Source organism: Fistularia commersonii, chromosome 13, assembly GCF_037954325.1.
Source record: "Fistularia commersonii isolate RoL2024-O1a breed Wild chromosome 13, RoL_Fcom_v1.0, whole genome shotgun sequence".
NCBI lineage: Eukaryota > Metazoa > Chordata > Actinopteri > Syngnathiformes > Fistulariidae > Fistularia > Fistularia commersonii.
In genome coordinates, this window is record NC_141296.1 from 12,384,139 (window position 1) to 12,400,812 (window position 16,674).

Below are 16,674 nucleotides of genomic sequence, written 5' to 3' on the forward strand. Positions count from 1 at the left end.
TCGGTGGGACCCATGGATGCGCCTCGTTGCTCAATTGAGATAGGAGTCCCCTGCTTTGTGAAAGCATGGAAAGTTCAAATCACAAGTGGAAGTTATAAAGGCACTTCAGGATCTGTAGCTGCATCAGTCTGGAGGATGCAAGCTTTTTTTATGTTTTACTCAGTTATATAGTTACATATAATAGGCTATAGTGTGAATTTAAATGTCTCAAGTCGTGGTATAATATGAGGTTGCTTTCATTCCTGAACTGGGTTACTGAGCATTGGAGCTCAGCCACCCTATTCTCGTTCAGTAACAGCATAGATTGACTGGTAGCATATAAAGGCGGTAAAGAGATTGATGGCGAGCCAGGGCACCCACCAATCTAGGTCATTAGGTCTGCAGTGTAATTTAAGGAGCGCCACATCTGCTCACTTGTAGACAGAACTGAGAACTGTGGCTCGAGCATTAGCGCAACGTTTAATCCTCCTGTGACAGCTGATTGTCGGTATTTGCAGCCGGTGTTCTGCAGAGCTCCCTGCACGTTGACGGAAAGCATCAAATTAGGACCAAATTACAGGGATGCCTGCCCACATAAGGTTGGATTGTTGGGGTTTTGGCCACGTATTGAAAAGACACCCTGTACAACAGATCAGCAACACAGTACCACCAATGTCATTCATTCTAAATGTGACAATAACAATACAATTCCAACCTCTCAAGTAAGTTTTTCTCAAGAGTTTTTACAGTTTCCCACAGTTCATTTTGATAGAACAACATTTCCTGTTTGTGAAATGCTTACAATGAAGAATAGTACAACCTCATTTGTTTTTGTTGCTGTGTGGACATCCTGTTCCAGTCCACGGACTCGTCCGGCGCAGTGTCGTTTGCTACTGCTACGGAGATTGCCCTGTTCCAAAATCAAGCCGTTTGGCGAGGGTCTTATCTAATTTTTCCCTTGGTCAGTAGTTGTGTACCGCAGCAATGTGTATTGTAGTGTGTCTGATTGGAAAAGCATTATCAAAGCTTGTTATTGTTGTTGTACTGATATCCTTCTTGGCTCAGTCTCTTACATGCCAGTGGGCCCAGGAGGTCAGTGGACCACATGCTCATAGACTGAATGGACTGAGGCTTATTGACCAACAGACAGATGACCTAAATGAGAGAATAGAAAGGATTAAGTGTTTATTATCCTCTCTCTTCATCCCTTGTTCCTGCCCCCCCCCTTATCTGTCCCTCTATTCAGGGGGAGGGGCTTTCTTCCTAAACCCACTGGGAAACTATTATAGACACGTAGAACTGGTTGGTCAAAGTCCACATATGTGTAAACCAGTGACTTGCAGTAAGGTGAGGCAGGAGAAGCTGTGCTTCACTTGCCAATCTTGGAAAGAAAAAAATGTAAAATGAAAAAGAATTAAATAGTTCTATTTATCAGTGATTTGCGCCATGAAGGTATTTTTCATTTAACATTTCCAGTTTTAGATTGTTATTCAAAATAACTGGATTTTTCACATTTACTGTTCAAATACTGAGAAGCGGTGAGGCTGTGGACTGATGTGCCTCGACATAGATTGCGGAATGACAGCTGACCGCTGGCACGCTCTGCACTAAGACCCCGTTGCTGTCTGTCTGTATGTCACAATTAAAAAGTTAAAACATTTTTGCTGTATGAACTAAAATTCTAATGCACAGTGTTTTTTTGTTAACCGCTGTATGTGTGTTATTAGTTTATTGTGCTGATCATAAAACAGCTGCCAAGAGCCACTAAACTAAGTGAGGCACGCAGTTCTCCTGCCTCACCAGTGTGAACTCACTTGCTGGCTACAGTTTAGCCAGAGATGTGTTAACAATATAGGCCTCTACTAGATTTAAGACCTTCCCATGATGTCAAAGATAGTACTCTTATAAAAATATTTAGTTATATGAGGAAGATTTTTTTTTTCTTTTCTTTTGTATACATCTATTTTTGAAACAGACCTCATAAGACTGAGACGTACACTGTGTGATTTATTCTGTCATTAGTTGTCTGACTGTTCTCAATTCAAGCATTCAGACATTTCTACTGCAGATTTCTCATATATATTCATTATACAGAATACCTCCAACAGATTTTTTTTTCTTACTGATCTAGATTAATGTTAAAATTAAAAAACCATCGGACTACTTCCAGCCCCAGCTTCTACTTCAGAATAAGGACAGTCTTTGTGACAGCAGTCAAACTACACATAGTTCATGTAATTGTAACACTGCGTGAATAAGTCACCCAGTGTAATAGTTTGACTAAGTTGTGCAGTTGAATCATTTTCAGGTGAAAGTGGCATCATGTGTTGCAAGCAGGGAAAAATTAATAGAGTGGTCATTGTTAGTCTTGTTGCGTTTCTGACAGAAGCTTTTGTGTTCAAAATCCATGCCCCTGGATGAGTATAAACCAAATTTCCTTTGGGAGAGAGCTTGATTTGGAAAGTGGCACCAAAGCCATCACACTCTAATAGATATTTAAAAACAAAGTTCTAGCTCCAACATCATGTCAGTTTTGAGGGTTGTATTCATTCAGCTGTGCATTGAAAGATAACCTAATTTCTCATGATCGCTCAGAGATTTTTCACACTAACGATACTGCCGGGCCAGCCAGGGTAACTGTGTTGAAATCAGTTCGAGGAGAAGACGGCCAGGCTCAGAGGCGGGAAATAATACCCCGAGGTGGGGAGGGGTTGGTTACAGAATGACCCTGCTGATCGACCATTTTGATTTTTTGATTAGTGCAGCCAACCAAATAATTAAACATGATGGCAATCTCTGACACACAGCAACCACATCCCACCTATGTGTGACGGGAACCTGTGTCTGCGTCTCACTCTCTTCTCACCGTAACACAAAGGTGCTTTGTGTGCAGATATCAGTCCCCCCCATCACACGGAAGTCATCGTCTGCTCCGAGAGATCTCAAAATAATGCGCCACACCTTTTACAGTCGTTTCAGTGACAATTCAATTTGATCTTGTTGTCGTCTCTGTTTGCAAATTGTTAATATTTAAAGAGTGTATTGGTCAAAACTAGCTTCTAGTTCTCCACATAGACCACATACTGGCAGCAAAACATACTGGCCCTTTTCCAAAAGTCTATAATTAAGCCGTAATGCAGATGAGCGTCTCAGGAGCTGTGATGACTGACACTTTTTTAGACTTCGTTTGAGAGCAGATGACTCCTTAAACCTATTCACTTGCAAATGAACCACCTTAAACGCTGTCTGTCAAATCCATAGTATTTGTCAACCATGGGAGAATTAACTGTAGCTGCCTTTTCCTGACTTGATTATCCAAATGTGTTTATTTCTCTGCACTGCTTTTATTTCACTGAGTCCAAATGGTGATGGGCCTTTGGTACCACTAATTACATTTTGGAAGGAGGAAAAAAAGGAATCTGATGTATTGGCTGATAATTAGTCAACATTTTACTGAAATTTAGAAACTTCCTGGAAGATTTTTTTTTTTTTATAAATCTGGCATTACATTTGATTTATTGCACTTCAATCCAAGATTATTGTTTAGGTTTACCCCAAAAGAATTTCTTCATTAATACTCTTGTCTTTTCTGCTATTGACATTTATAATTGTCGTCATAATTATTTATAAACCCACTCATCTGTCTCTTCTGATGTCATATGACCTGTGCAGTGGCCTAGATAAATCCAGCGCATTTGACTTTTAGGTGTAAAAAATTTTAATATTGATGAACCGCAACAGCCAGATGCGGAGTCGAAAGCCGCTCAGAGCAGCCTCCCTGCCAAGTATCAAATTTATGTCGGGTAAATAAAACATTTGGCCATGAAATATTCACTTCTATAGACCTCGTGAACCAGTTTATGTTATTTGATTAAATAAACTCACCCCTCTGGTGCACTAGTCAGATATGAGGACTTTATTTCAAATATGCAACATATGGTGCATATCAAGTAAAAAAAATTGTGATTTCTCTCCAAATTATTCGATGCACAGAATGCGAGATAATAACATTTATGTGTGAATGGGTTGAAGTATGTAATCACAGAGTCCACGCTGATTACGGTATTACTAGCAGTGCACATGTTTCATCATAAACTGACACACTAACCACTATGCTTGTTTTTGTTTTATTCATCTATCTGCCTTTTACAATTCATCAGGGGGAATTTGATGTATTTTACATTTTGGCGTCCTCTTTGAGGGAGAAAAAAAAAGAAAAAGAAAACAAACTAGGTTGCTTCATCTTCAGCACAGCTAATTGGAACCAAGGTTTGTGGTATATTATACAGTATGAATTACTCAAAAGGGCTTCCCCCGTTACCGCCTGGTGTTCATTTAGAGTATGCAAGTTGCTGAATTTAATTAGGATATTTCTTTGGTGTTTTCAGCCCTCCCCCTACGTGCTCACTCACTGAAAAGAGTTTGGGCCGTTTATGCGGCTGATGTACGGCATGATTTTAAAAGATAAACAGTAGGCCAGCAAAGTTTTTGCATTTTTCTTATCTCAGTTGGATTCATGGGACTTTTTCAAGTCAGTTTAATTTATGTGGCACATATATGGCACAAAAATACTCACTTATAAGACTCTGATCATGTGTGGAAAAAAATAATTTTTTTTTTGCATTGCACACCCTGCCCTTTTTCCAAAAAAGACCATTCATTATTCCAAACAATATTCTATGCTTTAATATGAAGAAACAAACCAATAGGCAACCTGCCCCTGAGTGTGTTTCCAAATTGTGGCATGAGAGATGGTGTGAGTGACCGGTCGTGGCTTAGCTGACTGATACTGACCACTTGTGTATATATTGTGTGTGCACGCACGTGTGTATGTGTGTGTGTGTGTGTGTGTGTGTGTGTGTGTGTATGTATGTATGTGTGTGTTTGTGCTGGATATGTGCAGCTCCCTGCAGACTTCAGCAGACTTCACCTGGCTGACGGCTTGCACCCACAGGTGACCCACGTCTCCTCCAGCCACTCAGGATGTAGTATCACCAGCGACTCTGGAAGCAGCAGCCTGTCAGACATTTACCAGGTAAGACCCCCTTCCCCCCAGCACTAGATCCCCATCTCAGATCCCATTTGTTGCCTATTGAGTGTGGGGAATGATGTGTCTGTGAGTAGGTCCTTTTTAAGTTGATTGTGTGAGATGAAACTCCACAACCTCTTAGTTATGCAGTCATTTTGAGGGGGCGATAGTTAAATAACTTCCGGCTACTCATCTTCTACTTAATATAATAGTGATACGAATACTACATAAAATGTTTTTGACTTTGGTGCTACATTTGGAGTCCAGTTAACAAGCAGAATTTGCAGTTAACTAAATGCTAACCACATTAAACCATTTGCTGATCTGCTAATGCTGCTTCGATGGTCACCAAGAGGGTAAACATGAAAGCATCACATTGGTGGGAATGAAGGAGGGTTGTCGGTCAAATTTCAACTCAGTAGGTCTTCAGTGAATATCAAGTCGTACTTTGATACGCAATGCATATTCCTATACGTATGGCAATATTTTGTTCAGCCCCTTTTATTACAGCCAGCTGTACAAAGAAAGGATGTTGGCAGGAAAATTGAAAAAAATCCCGTTCAGCACCTTGACTATCACTCACAAGGATGTAGTGAGAAACCATGCATGTTTATCACATGAGAACAGGGTGATTAATTATTTGGTGTTAACTTGCCTTGAGGATGCTAGGTGTTAATGTGGTTCAATGAACAGTGTTAACAAACATGAGATGCAAACGAGATGAGCTGTGAGCAAATGTGGCGGCGTTGAGATCTTACAACAAAGTGGAGACAGTTGCCGTCATCGTAGACAGTTTGGGGAGACAGCGGAGTGGAAGAAGCAATATACTAGCGAAAAACGCAGGTTTTTATACTGGGTCAAATGGGCTGGCGGATGCAGTCCTGCCTGGTCGCAGCGCACAGGCAATCCGGCCTCTCACCACCTCAAAGTCAAAGCTCTGAACCCACACGGAGCCGTGAGGCACAGCCACGTTTGATGGGAACGAACCCGGCTGACATCCTTTTCTGTGCTCAAACACCACAGTTGGTGGTATGAATAAAGAATGATGAAAAGGGTGAAATCTGAATCCAGCCCTTCAGCTTTGTCCCCTGTTGATGATAAAAGAGTGTTCGGCTCAGTAGAACACACCTAAATCTCGTGACCGTGCTCATCATCTAAACATAGCTCGCCCACCCCTTCCGAGCCTAATCCTGTCACCTGCTGTGTGTTTGCGTGGGTTCCTCGGTGAGTTCGGGGGCTTTGTCTCAAATATCATTCCTGCTTTATTTTCTCGTGCGCACAACTCGCTATCTTTTTGATCGGGTAATTGGACTGGAGCTTTATGAACGTGCCTGAGGTCTGTACGAGTGTGTGGAATGGCAGAAATGAGTGTCAGCGCGTGCGTGCTCAGCCATATTGCGGCTGGCTGGGGAGGGTTTGACAGGCTCTCCTGTTCCCGTCCTGTGATCCCGGTCTTAAAGCCATCTGCTAGCGGCCTCTCAATTTCTGTCCCTCTGAAACTCGGTGACTTCTCCGCTATCTTTCTATCCTTTGCTCGCTCGCTGGTTCTTGCTCTCTGTCTCTTAACAGGTTTAACCTGCTGCAGCTTTACTGCCTCTGAACACAGTTTTAACCCCAGGCTGCGCCTTCCTGTTTTATTTTCCTACATTTGACTGACACACAACTGACTGGTCGTATGCGCTCAAATGCTTAGCTCACTGATGATCCCTTTATCTGTCTGCCCGAGCGACATCGGTGTGTGTGAAGGGCTTTCTCGTGCATCATGCAAACTGACCTTGCGGTGCAGTTTCCTTCTTCTCAGATCCAAAACAATCTGTCAACTGTTTGGTTAGAATGCCACGAGAAGTCATTATTCAGTTTCTTGTTTTTTTCTTTTTTTTCTGATTTGTACTCGGGATAATGCAAGCATAAACACTGAATATGCCAATCATGAATGCTTGTCTAGTATCGTATTGAAAATTATGTATAAAATGTAATAAACCTACCAGTAGCCTTTCTGCTACAGTAACTGTCTGGCTTTAGGCCCATTAAAAAAATGTAATCGCCGCTTATGTGCGAATCATGGAATAGTATTTATTGGATAACAACTTCATCTCCAATGGAAGAATGGCAGCTTACTTATGGACATGCCTGACAGAGGAAAAAAAAAATACGGATATTCACAAAACGGTGAAACTTGAAATAAAAGGATAATTATTTTACATAGATCTCGAGTCTTTCTTCAATCTTCTCTCTCCCCCCTTTATCATCACGACCCAACAGACTTCTTTCCTAGACCCCATGGGGCTAGGGCCTAATTTCCATTGCAAAGAAGAGGATTGAGTGGCAGTTGTTAAATAAAGAGTAAGCTGTCGTTTACTTTTATCAGCTGGTCTACACTACTTCTCATCCCAAACCCTTTTCTGATTTTTCTGCTTGTTGTATTCTGATTACCTCTACTCAAGGAGGATTGAATTAAAGAATTATTTTTCAAATAATTGAGGTGGAAAGGATTAAGATGCACTCCGCATGACTCCTCCAACTATTTATTTTACATTAGTTTTTGAAATCCAAAGCTGACGTCGCACCCTACAGATTTCAAGTCTAAGCTTGGTCCCGGAAATATTTGCTGTCTTCAGTGGGGGCTTTCGTGAATAAGTAGGTCACGGGGTTTTGGGGTCTTTACATTAACACAGCAGAGAGTTAATGACATTCGACCACATGTGGGTTTCAATTGGTGATTTTGGTCCACGCTCCATCTTCAGCATTTAGCTAAGGCTCTTATTGTAAAAATGCCTCGTCATGACGGAAGTACGGATTTCGATGACCATCCCACGGTGCAGCCCCTCCTCAGCTCTGTGGCTGAAGCACCCCATGAATAGCCCCACATGGTTCTCACGACACTGGAAACATGGCGGACTGTTTTGTGTGTGAATTAATCATGAAATTGGTCCTTCAGAAGGACTTTGAAAGCATTGATCCAAGAATAGCCCTGATGAAATATTAACAGCACCTGACTTGCCCACTGACTCTTAATGCTTACTGCACATTTATGGATTTTTGATGTGTGCATCACACGAAAACGAGCCTGCGGAAGAAAATCCGCGCTGCCGGATTTTATGCTATGTGCTATGTGGCATGTCGAATGTTTGTCGAAACCAAATGAAGTCACGGCAATGTCAGACCTACTGTTTACGCCCCTTGTTGACTTTTGTGCTGACTTTTGTTTGTTGCTGATTCTTTATCACTAAACCCATTCTTTGAACCTCACTGATGTGTGTCCTCTGCTCCTCTGTTGAAAATAGAAATCTTAAATATCTCTGTCTGTGGTTTAAGGACAAAGAGCGCTTGAATTCAGAAGGTTCGTAAAGTCAATGTTTTGACCGATATTGTGTTATGACACAACGTTCCTTGTCTGCCTTATCATTCATCCGATTCAGTTTCGAAGCCCTTGCTTCTTTTGCAGTCAAACTTTCCACATGCGAATATAATCTGAGCAGATCCCTGCGCAGGCCCCGCCCTCTTGGCTGTGCGCAGGTGACGCCCAAGGGCTTCTTAGACACTGGCGTGAATCATTAATGAGCCTTTTTCACATGGCATTTGAGGAGAAATGACAGAGGGTTTCAGTGTGAGACCGGGGGACTCGAAGCCCTGAAAAATTCAAAGCAGGCTGGCAGTCTGGGAAGTGAAGATGCGTCTGGCTCTGGAAATTTGCGGGCAGTTTGCAAAGACAACTTTCTCTTCTCTCTCTAATAAGAAGCTTGATACCGGGCACTGTACAGAGGTAAGAGCTTTGTCGTTGCGCTGTGTGGCAAGGCGGCGTGACTTGACTTTCCGGTGCCCACCTCAGTGATTTGGCTTGTTTGGTGAAAGGGTTTCATGTTATGTCAGATTCAGGTCGTACGGCATCGCTGCCAGTTACTGAAACATTTTCTTTGTTGATAGCAGAGGAGCTCCATGGCTATCCTGCGCACAAGTAATTGCATTACATCCATTTATGTGAGTTAACCCCCCCCCCCTCCTTCCACACTCATCTCATCTTGTGCTTTCAAAGAACTGGACCTGGCTACGATGAAGGTGGCAGAGTTTGTTGAGGGGAAAGGAAATTAAAGTTAGGAGATAGTTAGCTTGTTACTATGCATATGGCAGACTGTGTGATATGCAGCATTAATGGCTGTCTTTCTCCTACTGTACCAAATATCCCTAATCCTTTTCATTTAATGGGTCAAATCTGCTCGACGGTTGCACACAGTCTCCTTTTCATTTATTTTGGATCGGAAACGCATTTGAACGCAGCTTGTATTGGTCTGAGTATTTTTTCCCCGCTATGTTCACCTTCTGCTACTGTGTCTTCTGTATTGCGTAATATTTGTTCAGGCTCTGCAGAAATATTTTGTTTGTTTTTCCACCTGATACAATGATATTGTTTGCAACACGCAGGTGAGCGGCTAAATATGTGTGCGTGGCGGACGCGGCTTGAAATGTTTGCGTCCGCTTCGGTGGGCATCACGATTTGTCAAGGGATTGGACGGAGACACCACACATGCTTTTTAATCATAATTACAGAGGGCTGACCATTTCCTTATTTATTTGCTCTTAACAGGCCACAGAGAACGAACCGGGTGACATGGACCTGAGTGGCCTTCCAGAGACTGCCGTTGACTCCGAGGAGGACGATGACGAGGAGGATATTGAGCGAGCGTCAGATCCCCTCATGAGCCGGGACATTGTCCGGGACTGCTTGGAGAAGGACCCTATGGACAGAACTGACGATGACATAGGTTAGCATATTACTTGAATCCTCCTTGAAGTCACATCAAGGAGCCGTTATGAAGCCGTTATGCCTTGCAGCTTTTTATTTACTGTGAAGAATCTCCAGTAATTCCCACCCGCATCAAGCTTGCAATATTATGTCCTATCAAGGTGTTACTCCACTGACATGTAATGATAGCTGGATTTAAAAAAAAAAGTACTCACTTAAAAGGCTTAGCCGCTGATGTTGACTTGAGGAGGAAGATGCACTGGACGTAGAGAGAGTAAGAGTGAATACCGACCTCCTCCTCCTGCTCCTGGTTGAGCGCCCCACAGCACACCCCCTCCCTCTGCCAACAGGCTTTTCTAGGTCACGCTGGCACATCCCCCTGCCTCACCTCTCACAGCGCATTAAACTTTCAGTGCTTCCGCCGCCTCACACTAAATGTTGCTACCATGCCAAGCATGGGTCATCCAGATCACCAGACTCGCTCTTGCCAGCCAGAGGAGGAAAACTTGATGGTAGCTGGAGAGAAAGGGATATCTTCCTGCACTACAGCTCGAGATTCTACACAGCATTCTACACACCGAACCTATTGAGATATGCCCATTATTGAATAATTGGTTCACTCCCGTTGTCAAACAGTGCTATCGCTCACTTCCCTACAGTGAGAGATCGCTGTGTTGAACATGTCAAATGTATAAGAGGTCTGTTTAAATATTTTCTACGCACAAGAAAAACATGTCCCAATTCCTCTTCACATTCCTCTAGTCTTTCTTTTATACATATTATCCATTGTTTTGTCCAGTCTGGATACTTATCAACAGGAATATGTAAAGAAAGTACTCCTGACCTTGCTCACATACATACATACATACGTACACACAAAAAAAATCACAAATATTCATCTTGTCCTCTCTTACTCTCCCTTGGGTCAAGACTCTTATTTTTGTTTTTTCCATTCTCACAAGTTCCTCCTCTTTCTCGGCTGTCTCTCACCTCTGTCTCTCTCACAGAGCAATTACTGGAGTTCATGCATCAACTGCCAGCATTTGCCAACATGACCATGTCAGTGAGGCGGGAACTCTGCGCCGTGATGGTGTTCGCTGTGGTTGAACGCGCCGGCACCATCGTTCTCAATGATGGTGAAGAGGTGGGCAGCCCTACGTACTCATGCAAGCAAAAAGCCTTGCATCGTGACTTTGTGTTCAATTGTATCTATATATATGTGTGTGTGTGTGTGTGTGTGAACTAACTGAACCTTAATCCCTCACCCCTCTTTATTCTTCCATTTGATGTATTTTCTGCTCTATTAAACCTCAATGGCGGATATCCCTTATCGCTGGTCCTCTCTACAATCCCTCGGGCAGCGAAAGCATCGCTCATTCTCTCGGTGGTCAAGACACGACATGGGTTACAATAAGAGTAATTTGGCTGTTTTTTTGCTGAGATGCGTGCAAACAATAGATAGCCGAACCTGCCCCATAGCACCGACCGCTTTAGTAAGTGTTCGACGATGGGGATTTCGAGGTTCACCGAGCACGCCTCTGCCGTCGGGCTGTTGTCTTCAAAATGATGGCTTTCAGGAATTCTTGAAAACATCTGCCGTTAAGCGAATCTCCTGCGAAAGAAAACAAATTTCTTTGTTTTAATAGAGCATCCACTGTTCAGTTCTGGTTCATTTTTCATGTCTGCAATATTAAAATAAAAAAAAGAAAAACAAACAAGGTGAAAACTTTTTATGCAGTTTGCATCTTAAAAAAAGCACGAAACCACCTGCTCGTACAATAAGCCCTTTAAAGTTATTGAGGATGTTTCTTTTGGATAAATCTTTGTCTCATAAAGGGACAACAGGTTTTGGGAGGATTACTAGCTGATCTGCTGAATTATTATTTGCACATAATTTATTTTCTCCATTCTACTGCAAGATGCAGTAGAATGGAGAAATCAACCACCTTATTTACATTTTCTCATCCGACATCTAACCACATGATGTTTGCCTCCAGCTGGATTCGTGGTCAGTTATCCTGAATGGCTCAGTGGAGGTGACGTATCCTGACGGCCAAACAGAGATCCTTTGCATGGGCAACAGCTTCGGAGTGTCACCGACCATGGAGAAAGAGTACATGAAGGGTGTGATGAAGACTAAGGTGGATGACTGCCAGGTAGGATCCTTATAAATGGATTCCATTGCTACAGTAGGATTAACAAGTCTATTTCCTTTGCATGTCCTTGGAATGAAGCTTTTCACAAACCCTGCTGGCCTGTATTTAATCTCACTTTGACCCACTTCTGTAAAACACGAAAGACTCGTGTGATCAGATTTGCTTTTTTTTGGACAAAAATGCGCAAACAATTCCTGTAAGAGAACATCAACACATTAAGATGAGATGAACTTTATTGATCCCCATAGGGGAAATTCTTTTGTTACAGCAGCGTAATAGTCAGAGAGGAAAAAAAGAAAATGAATATTAATAGAAAGGCAGAAGACAACGACAACATCAGGGATGACAATGGGCAGCGTTTAGGAACAGCGAGGGTGAAAAATACACAACTAGAACTAAACAAAAACGTAAATAGAGCGACGGCTAAACAATATGATATTTATAATGTACATTCTTATTGATTTTTCCCTCTGTTGTCCAGTTTGTATGTATAGCCCAGCAGGACTACTGCTGCATCCTCAACCAGGTAGAGAAAAACATGCAAAAAGTGGAAGAGGAGGGGGAGATCGTAATGGTTAAGGAGCACCGAGAACTGGACCGCACTGGGACCAGGAAAGGGCACATTGTTATTAAGGTGACTAATCTACACTGAAACTTTGAGACAAAATATGAAGGCTTGAAGTAGAAAGCTCACCGTCAGTGTCTTATCTACCATCTCACCTCAGGGCACACCGGAACGTCTCACCATGCACCTGGTGGAGGAACACTCTGTGGTCGACCCCACCTACATTGAGGACTTCCTGTTGACCTACAGGACCTTTCTCTCCAGCCCCATGGTCGTGGGCAAGAAGCTCTTAGAGTGGTTCCACGACCCCAGTCTCAGGGACAAGGTATGAGCCTGCTATTTGTCGGGAATTCAAGTATTAATCTTAATTCGCACCAAACCATAACATGCCCCGATCTTTTCATCACAAGTGTACCCGTTCGCCCAGCCTGAAGACAGAAGTGGGATTTTTGTAGATAAACAACCTCATCCTAGATTTTCTTAGACCACTGACATTTAAACAGGGATGCATATTGTACATGCATAACTAACCGAGCAGTAAACCATTCGTTGACCTCTGCTGTTCATGTGCTTGCGTCAGGTTACACGGGTAGTCTTGCTGTGGGTAAACAATCACTTCAATGATTTTGAGGGTGACCCCGCCATGACTCGCTTTCTTGAAGAGTTTGAGAACAATCTGGAGAAGGAAGTAAGTTTACATCATTCATAGCAGTTAAGAACCTGTTAAATTATTCCCTTGTAACAACCAGTGTATCCTGTTTTCTCAGAAAATGTGCGGGCACCTAAGACTGTTAAATATAGCATGTGCTGCTAAAGCCAAGCCACGGTTGGTGACGTTGACCAAGCCATCCAGGGAGGCTCCTTTGGCCTTCAGCCTCCTCGGTGGTCAGGAGAAAGGCTTCCGAATTTTTATTGATGCCGTGGAGCCAGGGAGCAAGGCAGCGGAAGCCGGTCTTAAGCGTGGAGACCAGGTGCGATGGTCCACCTTTGATTTCTTTCATTATATTTACATTGAAGGTCTTTTTTGGAGGTAGATAAATAGCGTTTCCATTCATCTTGTATAACATGCATTTTAATTTTGCATAATAAAAAAATGTATGAAAGTATATAAATATATTCATCTTAAAGGAGGCAGGGAATTTTACATTTCATCATGAATGTGTTTTAATAAAAAGGCAACCAATTTTTTTGAATTACAACTGACGCACTGCTGTTGGAACACTCCTGCTTCCCTAATGGAGATACATAAATGTATTTTCAGGCAGTGTGTAGTCACTATTCTTGTTGTAACACACAATCTGTGACTCTTCATCCTAAGCTGTAACATTTGAGGCTGTTAATGCAAGGCAGCGGTTTATTGCTCTTAAGCCTCAACGATATGACGAAGTCACTTCAGTCTACAAATTGGTTTAATATTTTAGTCCATCCTCTATTGAGAATATTCGTAGGGGGGGGTCGGTTGTCATTTTAACTCGCAAGTCGCAGGAGCTGCCTGTGTCAGCTTTCTCCTCGCAACTCCACTTCCCAAAGATTTTCACACTCGGCAGTCCGCGGAGCTTCAAGCAAAGTCCCTTAATCCTTGAAACCATCTTGTGATTCTGGATGCAAGTAAAGTCATCTCACGCCCGAACTTCCCCCTACAGCTGTTTTTCTCAAAACGGAAGCGGTGAAGCGGAAGTTTCTCGGAAACGTTCGGCATCTAGTCGCTTCTCACACCTCAGATTTGAAGCAGCTCCACTTGTCACTGTACTTCACTCAGGGTTGATTTCACTTATATTTCACTGAGATGTACTTCCCCAAACCTGTGGTTTCCTTCAGTTGATATTTATCAAGGTAGGGCTGGTAAGGGGTGAGAAAAAAATCCTATATGCCACTTTTTCTATACATAAATAATAGTGGTAAATTGTAAAAATCCAATAAATTTGCATGGTTTTCTCCAGCATATTGAGGAGTTTAAATTCGATTGATTGTTGTCAGACAGCTTTTTTTTTTTGTTATTTTTTTTCAGGGTGCCATTTCACTTGTGTCATTCTCCCCATGATTTTGAAACACTGAATAAGAAGCGCGTCTGATTTTAAATCTCCCTTTTTCACACAGATCTTGGAGGTTAATGGGCAGAATTTTGAGAATGTCCAACTCAGCAAAGCCAATGAGATTCTGAAGAACAATACTCACTTGTCTATAACTGTGAAAACAAATCTTTTAGGTAAGATGTTTGGAGAAGCTGTTTTTATGTATTGAATCTGCAGTATTCGTCACATTTCAGCCATTCTGGGGATATAGTTGACTAACCGGTACATTTCTGTTTTACCAGTGTTTAAAGAGTTACTAACCAGGCCAGAGCAGGACCATGACCTGGATGGCGAGGACGAGCACGACAGGAAGAACGGGGCACCGCACCTCCCAAAAATCGGAGATATTAAGAAGGCGAGCCGTTATTCCATCCCCGACCTGGCAGTGGACGTGGAGCAGGTCATGGGTCTGGAGAAGGTCAGCAAGAAGGCAAAGACCAACACGGTCGGGGGACGCAACAAGCTGAAGAAGATTTTCGACAAGACCCTCACCAGCATCCTGCCGCCCAAACCATACAAGTAAAACGCACAAATGACAATGTCCACACAACATTCGAAACAAAACGTGCTGCCGTCTGATTGTAAAGGTTGTATTAAATGGACGGCTCTTTGTGGGCCCCAGACAAAAAAAATGTGCATTTTGTTTTTCCATTCCATGTTTCAAATTCTGTTAAATTCCATGCAGAGAATGTGCTGAGCACATATTTATTACTTGGAAATTGGATTTGAGAAACAATTTGAGACCTGAAATTTCTATAACCGAGTCCGATTGCACTCTGAGAGATGAACAATTTGCTGTTAGCGGTCAGCTTTAGCTTTCTAGCCATTTGCTCCTGACGACAGTTGGAAAAGGTTGTTAAAACAGCCAATACAAGTGCAAGAGCATCTCTGCTCGCTGGCCTAGTTGAGAGTGTGTCATCACACTCTTCAGCCGGTATCAAGTTAGAAATGTGAATGCGTTTCTCCCTGAATGTGAGCAAGTGATCGCACAGCCTCTCAACTTCTGCCAAACACAAATACCACCCTCTGTCTGCTGTTTACAGAACTCTAGTCTCACCCTCCTGTTACTCCGCTTTCTGTTTCCATAGTGACGTTTGCGTCGGCCAATCGCAGGACGACAGCATAGTGGGACTGAAACAGTCCAAACAGATCCCGCCTGCGCTGCCTGTCAGCGGCAACCTCTCATCCTCAAACCCAGACCTCCTGCAGTCCCACCATCGTATCCTGGACTTCAACAACCAGCCAGGTATGTTTCCATCATGTCACAATAAGAGCAGAGCACTGATTTATTTCGAAAAATCTTTTATTTTGGAATCTCTTTGTTACATCTCGGTTGCTCGAGCGCCAAAAATGTGACCCACAAGCTAGCAAAATGAGTAAAAAAACAGACGTCAGACAGAAAGTTTCTTTTCAAAGGGGAAATAGTGGATCCACACAGTGGATTCAGGTTTATTATTATAGTCACAATATAAACAATCTATGTGTACCGTACCAAACGGTCCGCGCCGATATAAAGGTTTGGGACCACTGGGTTAAATTATAGTATCAGTAGTTATATTATCAGCAGTTATATTTACTATGGCCAGGCTGCGTGGAGAATATCTTATGTTACTGAAAAAAAAAAACATTTAATATGGCTATGTTTCTTTATGAACTTTAATACAAGGTGATCTTCCCAGCTAATTTATATCTACTTGAGTAGACGCTGCTCTCCACTCTACAGTGGAGTCCAAAGTCTCACTCTACACTCTCTCGCTCTAATGATATTTTTTCAACAAGTGTATATCCCTGATCGTTCATTTTCTGGAAGGGAGCAAATGTTTTCGGTTGTAAATCGATAAGTGCGATTTCTAATCGGGGCAAGGCACTTCATTACTTAGATGTAAAATTTACTGGGACTCTAAAGTGGTAGTTACTCAGAGAGGGAGCGAAACCTCTTGACAAATTTGGCAGCATGTATCATCGCACTGGCCTGCGCCGCGATATCGCTACTCGTCACGTAGAGCCAGAAAAGAAATACGATCTTTACGTTCCCATTAACATGTCTGAAACGCTTGTTGTTTATCTTCCTCCAGTGCCAGTCACACTGAGTGAGTACTTCTCCCGTGATCCCGCCTCTCCTGGCACAGTCA

At 42.6% G+C, this 16,674-nt stretch overlaps 1 protein-coding gene across 13 annotated transcripts in view; it reads left to right on the forward strand.

Annotated features, from left to right (window-relative positions):
- The window catches only part of rapgef2b (Rap guanine nucleotide exchange factor 2b), a 106,979-nt gene that overhangs the window by 75,590 nt on the left and 14,715 nt on the right, over positions 1–16,674 (forward strand). For 6 of the 13 annotated variants that reach the window (XM_086158056.1, XM_086158053.1, XM_086158058.1 and 3 more), the window contains 12 exons: positions 4,883–5,014; positions 9,591–9,768; positions 10,757–10,893; positions 11,747–11,905; positions 12,387–12,539; positions 12,631–12,795; positions 13,051–13,158; positions 13,238–13,441; positions 14,568–14,676; positions 14,785–15,061; positions 15,631–15,788; positions 16,618–16,632. In XM_086158056.1, coding sequence (XP_086014182.1) covers positions 4,883–5,014; positions 9,591–9,768; positions 10,757–10,893; positions 11,747–11,905; positions 12,387–12,539; positions 12,631–12,795; positions 13,051–13,158; positions 13,238–13,441; positions 14,568–14,676; positions 14,785–15,061; positions 15,631–15,788; positions 16,618–16,632 — 1,795 coding nt within the window. The remainder of the gene's footprint in view (positions 1–4,882; positions 5,015–9,590; positions 9,769–10,756; positions 10,894–11,746; positions 11,906–12,386; positions 12,540–12,630; positions 12,796–13,050; positions 13,159–13,237; positions 13,442–14,567; positions 14,677–14,784; positions 15,062–15,630; positions 15,789–16,617; positions 16,633–16,674) is intronic. The other 7 variants (XM_086158054.1, XM_086158057.1, XM_086158060.1 and 4 more) reach the window with 3 other exon arrangements.